Below are 9,918 nucleotides of genomic sequence, written 5' to 3' on the forward strand. Positions count from 1 at the left end.
AAAAAAACTGTGCAGTACATCCGTACTCAAAGCAAATAGGAGACTTTGAGAGGCACATAACTGGAAGCAGGGGAAAAGCAAATGTCTGGACTTTGAACTGGATGGATTAAGGGATTATTTCCATGTGTTAATGTCAAAACAAACAAAAACCAAACCAGCCTGTTTATTCTTATACCTTGCAGCTACCAACTACTAATAATCTGGATTAATTCTGAGTCTTGGACTTGGTGTTCTCCTCAAACAATTTAATCTGTGGGTTTTATGCATTGTCTTTATTTTAATTCTCACCTTTTCCACCCTTTGATCTGCAGTTCCTGCATGAAAGCTGCTCTATAATCAAAGTTCATTATTATATTTACTGTTATTAATATCAAGACTGCCTGATAGGGTTCATGTCAGCCTATGCTCAACGGTCACGTAGCCCACCTGTGTAGGTGTGTGCGTCACGTGGTCATGCTCATGAGCTGCAACGCACCGTGATGGCTCGGGTGGGTGTGAGACTGGGGAGGAGGCTGACCTGCATGTCTGCTGCGGACTAACCCACTTTCTGCCGCTTGGTTGTAAACAAGCGGTTATGCCACCTTTTACAGCTTTTACAGTGAATAACAGTGACACCGCTGTCGGTTCAGGGTTCATTCAAGGAGAGAGTTTAGCCGTCAAACGACTCTGAGCTGGGAGACGTCTTATCTTCCGTAACCTCGAGCAAAACGACGATACTGATCAGCCTCGGAGCCGGTCCGGCGCCAAAGTAACGAACTGCCGCACGTTCACGAGACATTTGTACTTAAAAAAAAATAAATATCTGGCAGTGCAGTCGGGAAGTTGTCGGCGAACAACAATGTGCTCTGTCATAAGCGGACTGAGACCAGCTCAACGGGCTCTGGCTGCCACGCTTCGCATCAGAACAATCACCGAGGGCTCGCGGTACGCGGCGGCCGAGAGCAGGCGCTTCTGTCCCGGTGGAAGTCTTGGCACTGATCCGCTACGAGCTACCAGCCGGTCGTACTGCACCAGCATGGCTGGACTGCTCTTCAGGCAGGTGGGTTCATATTAATATGCTGTTTTGCTTCACTTGAGGGTGTTTTTTTTAGGTCTAACAGGTGAGGAAAAAGCAGGAGCGTTTGTAAATATTTTGCTTTTAGCTAACGGTAGCAGGAAGTGAGCTAGGCGCAGTTAGCCGTTAGCTTGCTTGTTAAGATCCCTGTTAAGTTTCATTCAAAGGCGTCATTTCTTTTAAATGAGTCAAACTAAGTTGTCTGATTTTGTATTGAGGTAGGGGCAATTTCAGCCAGACAGACCCCTTACCTTGCTCACACACGTGTACACTGTGTGTACTGTAGCCTGTGCTGTAACGTTAATAACGGTATGTACCTCATAGTGTCAGAATACAGCAGAGGAGAGACTTGTTTTTGGACTAGCAGCTCATTTTTGAGCTTTGACAGCAGCTGGGCAAACCAGGCTCAACTCAAGGCTTTCATGGTCCCCGTTATGGAACATTTTGGATATTTAAATTTCCATTCCCATGTCTGTGAGAACCGTGTGAAATGTCAACAAGCCAGTAAAATGACCTTGGCTTGAGATCATGTTGTGAGCAGGATGTCTCTCAAATACGTAGCCTTTGGTTATAAACACACACACAAATATGTGTTTAGGACTGCAAACTTCTCAAATACTTTTAAGACACGTGTTTTTGCTCCATATCATCCTGTTTTTTTTTTTAATATCTTTCTCTCTGTATCTCACACACATGTACAAACACACACCATCAGTGGAGGACGGGGACGATGTCTGCATCATTACCAGCCGTCGCCGTCCTTTGTTATTTACTTCCGAGTCACTCCCGTCCCTTTTTTCTGTTCAGCTCTTTGAGTCGGAGAGCAGCACCTACACCTATCTGCTGGCAGACACAGAGACCAGGGACGCGATCCTCATCGATCCTGTACTGGAGACCATTGACAGGGACCTGAAGCTCATACGTGAACTGGAGCTCAATCTGAAAGTGGCAGGTATCTCACTTCCTGTGGTTGGGAACTTTTAAATAACAGTGTCCCATCTTTGCCATCGCCCAACCTCTCATTTGTTTATTTGCGTACAATGTCCACTGCACCTTACCCTGTGGACTTTTATAAGTCGATTCGCTCAAGGATAATTTGGCCCACATATTGAATCAGTTAGCTTTGGCGAAAATTCTCAGATTTTGTTGCTTATTCTGTTAAATAAAGGTTAATTATATTCCTGGAATAAAGTCACATCTATAATCTGCTTCCTGGTTTGAAACCTCACTTTTCCTAAGACTAGGAGCTCAGATAGACCAGGCTCACAGACCATTGTACACTGTAGATTGTTGTTTACTCATGTCAAAAGACCCATGGGGCTGGGAAATACGGCTGAATATTGCTGTACGTAGCAAAATCTGGAAAACTATATGCAAGAGTACATATAAAATAATGAAACCGATGTTGAAAACAGTGGCTTGAGTTCCACTGCTAATCATTTTAACAGATGACATATTATGCCAAAGCTATCCTGCCTGCTTTTATACATGATAATATTGAATTCCTGCAGTGAACCATACTGTTTTTCTTTTCTCATAGTTAACACTCACTGCCATGCGGACCACATCACAAGCACTGGACTGATGAAGAAACGATCGGTTGGGCTGAAGAGTGCCATCTCCAAGTTCAGCGGCGCCTCTGCAGATATCTTCCTGTCAGAGGGAGACAAGATCACCTTCGGAAAGCATGTAAGATGCATGCAATCAATCCATACAGCCTTCATTTTAGACATACTGACTATCTTAGATGTATTAGTGACTACATTTGCAATGACAATGTTCTGAATTTTGACACGGATCATGTGAACAGCATGCTCTGGTTGGACGTTCCAAATTAGGCCTTACTCAGAATGGAGCATTTTCAGGTTAAAACATGTGGGACATGCTGATATTACTCACGTTTCAGGGGCATTTTTTGCGGCACATTCAGAACAGAGTTGAATGAAATGTTAAAATTTTCCGAACAGCCACCGTTAGCCCAACAGCCAGCGATTGCAGATGTAATTATGCAGGTGAATGTGTGGTTTATGGTCAACTCTGTGTGCTGCCTGGCCAGCAGTCTGCAGTAGAGATGCATGCACAAAAGAAAAGCAGAAACACACCTTCTTTTAAACATTATGAAACACTTCAGCGGTTTTTTGGACATACTGTATGTAGACACACCCTTGCATACTCTTGGTCTGTATCATTTGTTGTTCTGTAAAGAGCTGAAACTTCTTAGTTTAAATTGCATGATGATCTAATTTTTTTTTTTACATACCTTGAGTTGACCTTTGCCTCCTCTGTGCTCTAGTATCTGACAGTGAGAGAGACACCGGGACACACTGATGGGTGTGTGTCGCTGGTGTCTGGGGATCAGAGAATGGTTTTCACTGGGGACGCTCTGCTCATCAGAGGCTGTGGGAGGACGGACTTCCAGCAGGGTAGACACACACTTTAACTCTGCCCTAATAATCTCATATCAAACAGCTTGTTTATTCAATAATACTGCCCCAAAGAGAAACCATTTATTTTTGTAATTCTGCCAGAGGACCACAAGGGGGCAGTATTGCATCTATTTTCCTGTGGAATTGTCTGAGCTTTGCAATGTTTTCTCTCCAGGCTGTGCGAAGAAGCTCTACGAGTCAGTCCATCAGAAGATCTTTACCCTGCCTGACCATTGCCTCATCTACCCAGCACATGACTACTTAGGTTGGCTGAAAACCCACAAATCTGAATGCTTATGTCATATCTCACTGATATGCATAATATTATTAAGCTGTTGCCACCTGATCCGATGCACATTTTGTTACAAGTATGTTTGTACAAAGTTTTCAGACATGCCTCTTGTCATGATAATATACCTTCTCTAGTTTTATTTTGTTTGCTAATTTGATATTTAAATGTAATTTCCCTGCACGTACCGAATATTGTATGTCTTTTGACTGATCTGTGAGGTTCAACGTCTGGTAAACTTTAAGACCACAGTCACCACAGATAACATGTCGGGCTGCGTGTGTCTTTGTGTATCAGGTCAGACGGTGTCTACTGTCGGTGAGGAGCGCAAGTTTAATCCACGCTTGACCAAGAACCTGGAGGAGTTTGTGAACATCATGAACAACCTGAATCTCCCCAAGCCTAAAAAAATTGGTATCAAAAGCAAATTTGTCTGTAGTCCAACTTCCAGCTGTGCTCTGTTGGTCAACATAAGTCTACTTACCTTTTACACTTACACACTTCTTCTTCTGTTGCAGATATTTCAGTGCCTGCTAACCTGGTTTGTGGCGTACACCAAGTCTGAATATCCTGCAAAAGGGAGGATTTTAATAAAAATCAGCTGCATTATAGCAAAGGGAATAACAGTTATCATGTCTGTATCTGCAGGATTAACCAAAAACAGCTTCCCATGAAGTGCTTTATTATGTGTATGTATGTAAATGTAAAGATTTATATTTGAATAGCTCTTGTCTTGTACTGACGTCACTGTGATCACGCTTACAACAGAAATGCAATCAGTTCTATTCCATGATTAGAGGTGAGCGCCAAAGATCTGTTGGAAAATAACCACTACATGTATTTTGATTAAACTTAAATGTCAGTATTCTTTACTCTCTCTTTCAGCTCTTTTTTATGAATTGGGGAGAAAATGTACAAGAAGGAAAGCTCAGATAGGAATGTTCCATTCAAGGTTTGGTTTAGTATTCATGAATGCTTAACTGGGACAATTGAGTCCTTCCACATGGCCTTTCCAGTGATTCCGGACCGCTTTGGCCGAGGCCACACACACACACACACACACACACACACTCACTCACTCAGACACACACCACTCGCTGCTGCCAGCCTCGGCCCTTTTGCATAGCAGGAAGATGAAACTACACGATTTGCATTTGGAATCTTTTCGGGCCAAGTTTCCATTGTCAGCATGTCATTGCCATGTGTTCGTGCTCTCGGCTCTCATCTCTACCTCCGGATGGATAATGGACAAGTGAAATTTGTGTCATCATCCCGGCGAGGTATGAAGAAGAGCATCCGTGCCAAGTATCAAGACAGCGAAGCCCAGATGTTCTGTACGTGCTGCTCTCAGCCTGCGTTTAGCAGCTCATCGGCCAGTCCGACGGGTTTGTCTGGGAGTGTCGACCTCTGACTCAGCCTCGTGCCTCTGCCAGAGAAACCTGCACATTGATAGTACACTGTGTGATAGCGTTGGATTGATTTTGAGCTTTTTTGAGCCGCAGTGTTCCTCCTCAGACTTTCACTCTCGCCAGGATTAAATTGTATTATATGCAGTTCAGTTTACTCGACTTTTGGGAAGTGTTACTCAGCATGAAAGCAGTTGCTTAATTTAGATCATTACAGGAGAACTGAAATACCCCACAGCAACCTATTAAATGCATTTAAATGGATTGAAGTTTCCATGGCCTGCCATGCGTAGTAAAAAGCAGAAATACTCGAGAATTGATTGTTTTAGAGGAACATTATCAGACAACTGTCTAGCAATGTACTTCAGGTGGTTTTGTTGTAGTTTTTATGGAGGATCCACCATCATTGTGATGGACTTGGATTATTTATTGCTAAACAGTGATGATCTGATACGTCGAATCACACTGACACTGACTTTATAAAGAGGATCAGGTGTCGGCCATGATGTGACCAATCAGCATGAAGCGCAGTTACTGTCAGTGTCATTGTGTTTCCTGACTTATCATCCACTCAGTGTTTAGAGCAGCAATCCCTGACCTCATGTCAGCTCATGAGTTTTACATTGTGGCGTATATAGATTTCAAATTTTGGAAAAACTTTGATTAGCATGTGCAGAAGCCCTGAGCTGAGGTATTGGTGTCAGGAGAAAAAGGTTGGATCGGTGCATAATGAAAGGCTAATATTGTCCTGATACACAGTATATCTCTGCTGTGTTAAATCCAATCCAAGCTTCCAGCTGCACTTGCTGTCTGGGTTATGAATATCTTTGTTTTTGGGAGTGAAAGCCCTGCAGGGGTCTAAACTCCTCAAAAGATGCACAGCGACTTTGTGATAAAGAAAGCGTAGGGTAGAGAAAAGGGTATCTGTTGGTGGGTGGAGGCTGGTCACATGCAAGTCAATACTTTCAACACCATCTACCAGCTGTCCCTGCCAGCCCTCCAGACAAACGGCATTACGGGACCGCCTCTGCCTCACCTAGTGCCCCCCGCCGACAGACCTGCATTGTTTCTAATTCAGAGCAGGAGGTGCGTGCGACCGCTGCCGCCATCAAGATGAAGATATGTCGCTTTTGAGCCGTTTCCACGTAAAATGGTGCTATTCTCTTGATGCTGTTTCTCTGCTGGGAAGCGAAGGTGCCAGCTGTCCTTTCACCCAGTCTGTGTCACCCATCTGCCAGCCCTCTTTCACTCTCCCCCTCGGCCCACTTACACCACGCCACCGTGAACCCACTGCCCATTCTCTCTCACACTGGCCACATGTCACTGGAAAGAATCTATTACACTATCAGCTCATTCAGAAAGAGCTGTAAAGAGGCTGGTCGGGGCGATAAAGCCCTCAGAGTGAAGAGCAGGTTTTTCCCAACAGGCCCTAAAGAAAAATCCTTCTATAGGGGCTTAAAGTGTATCTGTGGTGCTTCGTATTGAGTTCAAAGGGGTCTTGTACTTGTTGAACATATATTTTGATCTCCGCAAGTTTTTTTGTATTCTTAAATCTCACAGTTTCACTCACATTTCCTCCAGGAATTCACATTACTGTGGCGTTCAATGCTAAGTTTACAGTGACTGTGTAACACTTAATCTCCACTGGGATCAATATAAGACTGCTGTAGCGACTTAGACTGTGTTTGTGTAACTCAATAGTAATGGTTCTTAAGGCACTTCATACGTGCACATGCTCAGTCATCCAGGTCACGGGATTTCTAATAGTAGTAAGTCACTCTGCTATGCTGGTACTGGAATATCTAATAGTATACTACATGATATTTATATTACCACACTAACATCCTGCAGGGATATGTGGTGAGTTTGTTGTACTCTGTATTGGCAATACAGCGCTTTATAATACTTTCATCTCTCTTGCTATCATCGTGATTTTTTTAAGCATCTTAGTGACTTTGTAGTATTAAATGGTGCATTTTTAGCACTGTATTATTCCCGCATTGCACATTCACTAAAATGCTGTCTTTGTCAGTTGTATCACCGCTTTCTCTCCTTTCCCCCTCATTTTCAGTTGCGTCCCCTGTTTACACACCAAGAGGAAGCAGCAGTTTGATGGTCAGAAAGCCATCTGAGGTCGCTGTGATGCAGTGGCAGAACAATTAGGCAGTTCTGATGGCGTCTAGTGTCCATGAAGCTCCAGCTGCGTGAGATGGTCAGTGAATACAAGTAAAACACGGGGGGTGTTGATTTGTGCGACCGCATGATCAGCTTTTACGCAAACTCAAGCTGCACAAGAAAATAGTAATGCATTGCTTTGACCCGGCTGATACAAACAGCTGGAGTCCGGGTCAGACCACTAGAGGTCAACAGGTTGACAGGGAGGACAGTGGTGATGGGTTGAGTACTGATGATGAAGAGTGTTTTCCAACAAAGAGGAAGAAGCCCGTTGAACCACAGACCAATAAGATGTTGTGGGGTAAATTCCATTTTACTGCATATATTATTCCCACATTTATTTTTTAAATTTTCTAGTTAACTGTACAACATTGTTTCAGATCCTGTTTTACAGACCAGCTCGCAGGTTAGTTTGACCTTCGGTGCAGCCTCCTTCCTGTGAGATGCTCTTATCTTTTCACTCTTACGCACATAAAGTCTGTCTCTGGAGGAAGGAGAAAGATAAGACTCCAGCTGATACTTCCTTATGAGTGCTTGTATTGTTTAAGCAGTCAAAATGAAAGGATCTCTTTTATAACAGCTGCCACTTTTTTGTGACTGCTGGCGGGAGAATGAGAGACAGATAAATCCTTAAAGTTTGAGTGTAACTTCATTCTTTGGTCTTTAGTTTTATGACGGCCTGAGTTCTGCGTGTTCATGAACAGCTGCAATAAAACTCTCTTTTGCTTTTTCAGTTCACTTTATTAGAGTAATTTCAACAACAGATGCCCAAAAAAATGCAGGCGCTTCATCTGCCAAAGATGCTGGAGGTAGTACATCCATGATGGTGCAGGAGAGAGGGATGTGAAGGCAAAACACTTGTCAAGTACGTCATGCTTCCTGTTGCACCATGTGTGATGAGGCCTGACAATCCAGGTATAGGTGACTATCAGGTGTACTGCATGCAGTTTAATCATAAACCTCCACTATGGGAATGTGATAGTGTTCATGTGTGTTTCTTCCATTAACCTGTTTTTAATGTTGAAATTAAATTTTAACAAAAATCCACAAGGAAATTACATCATTGTATTATGTGATCAAACATGATCCAATGTGCACTACAAGGGACAGATGATAAAAAATACATAACATTTTTTTATTTATTTTTTTTGCTGTAACATGTATCTTTCAACCACAATACAGACATTATCTAAAAACAAGTTAGAAATATCAAAATCTTTCCTGTTCTGGGTCTCAGGAGGATATATTGAGCGGTGAATGAGAAGAAGTGCTCTCTTCTCAGGACTGTGTGGGCGTGTATAGACGCTGTGTTTGATTGATATCTCTCTTAAATTCTCTGCACCTGTTAAGGTCGGAGAAACACCTGTTATCCAAAACATGACAGGCACAGTTTAAACCGGTTGGGCGTGATTTTCATTTCAGTTAGGTGCACAAACTTCAACAAACAGCTCTACCATGTGTGCACCAACAGCACAGTTAGCAGAAGACACTAATAAAAAGATATTTCACATGGCTTCATGTGGCAGAGTCTAAGTCTAATCAGCCAGAAGAAATGAAAACACCTGCGGAGGTTGAGTGCAGAATTTGCAGGGTTGCACATTTAAAACTGATCCCCATGCTATGTTACGTTTAACCCATGTGCTTCTGAAGTGTTACATTATGACATACTGCACAATTTCTAAAAACACTGCTTTAACAATGCATTCCTAAAAATTCCTTAAAGTTACTGTCTGGCACAGGTCAGGTGCCCAAGGTGTTCAACGTGAGCCAGAACCTCTGTGTAGAGGCCAAACATATTTCTCATTGCAGAATTAAAGAGAAAAAAGTCTTGAAAAGCTGACTCTTAACCTTCACTTTGAGGTTGTCCCATGAAAGAAACCATCACTCCTTCAAAGCACTGTGATCACCACTCCTAGTCCTCCCATGCTTGGGAAATGCTCTCGGATGCTCCAGTGGTGGCTAAAAGTGCCATACAGGCTGCACTACATGCTAAAAAATTAGTTGACCTCTACATGCCTCAAATTCATGACCGTCAACTGGTGAACTGGGGGCCACATCTGGCTTATCAAAGCTTCCCATACATCCGAGAAAATAATTCATTTTGAAAAAATGTGCACATCTTACATTACTAACCAGTAGAAGGGTCCAGTCTGCCCTGAGAGTCACTGATTAGCTTGCCAACCCCTTTAATGAAGTCCATAATAGCTCACCTGTTCTACAGAATCAGATTATTCTCCAGCTCCATCCTCTTTACTTCGTGGACCCACCAACCACCCACAGGGGCACTGGCCTCAGCTGAAATCTGATTGGCCCCTGAATTACCCCTGTCCTGTCACTCATCGCTCAACTCTTTACAGTCATGTAGTCATGTGGGAGGAAAGGTAATAATGGAAATATTCCCATGTTTATGACTTGGACGCAGCTCGGATGTTAATGACAATCAATTATTTTTGATATTAGCTATGGCTATCAGTTTTTATTGACCTGGGACTCGGGTAAGGCTTCACGCTGTGGTTCCATTGTGTTTTCCAGCTATCAATTTACAAAAAAAAATATTCAGTATTCTTC

At 42.9% G+C, this 9,918-nt stretch overlaps 1 protein-coding gene across 1 annotated transcript; it reads left to right on the forward strand.

The window, feature by feature from the left end:
• Positions 1 to 453: 453 nt before the first annotated feature.
• On the forward strand, positions 454 to 4,640 carry ethe1 (ETHE1 persulfide dioxygenase). Its single transcript, XM_070966518.1, has 7 exons — positions 454 to 1,039; positions 1,862 to 2,006; positions 2,595 to 2,743; positions 3,348 to 3,477; positions 3,656 to 3,745; positions 4,067 to 4,183; positions 4,288 to 4,640. The coding sequence occupies exons 1-7, from the start codon at positions 839 to 841 to the stop codon at positions 4,332 to 4,334; spliced, it is 879 nt and encodes a 292-aa protein (XP_070822619.1). The 5' UTR covers positions 454 to 838; the 3' UTR covers positions 4,335 to 4,640.
• Positions 4,641 to 9,918: the final 5,278 nt, after the last annotated feature.

The sequence above is a fragment of the Chaetodon trifascialis genome, chromosome 7 (assembly GCF_039877785.1).
Source record: "Chaetodon trifascialis isolate fChaTrf1 chromosome 7, fChaTrf1.hap1, whole genome shotgun sequence".
In the NCBI taxonomy this organism is placed as follows: domain Eukaryota; kingdom Metazoa; phylum Chordata; class Actinopteri; order Chaetodontiformes; family Chaetodontidae; genus Chaetodon; species Chaetodon trifascialis.

Excerpts from the sequence above, each read along its gene's own strand:
- ethe1 (XM_070966518.1), top strand. The coding sequence starts at position 839 with ATGTGCTCTGTCATAAGCGGACTGAGACCAGCTCAACGGGCTCTGGCT. Across the intron at positions 1,040-1,861 it reads CTGGACTGCTCTTCAGGCAG|CTCTTTGAGTCGGAGAGCAG; the intron begins GTGGGTTCATAT and ends TTTTCTGTTCAG. Across the intron at positions 2,007-2,594 it reads GCTCAATCTGAAAGTGGCAG|TTAACACTCACTGCCATGCG; the intron begins GTATCTCACTTC and ends CTTTTCTCATAG.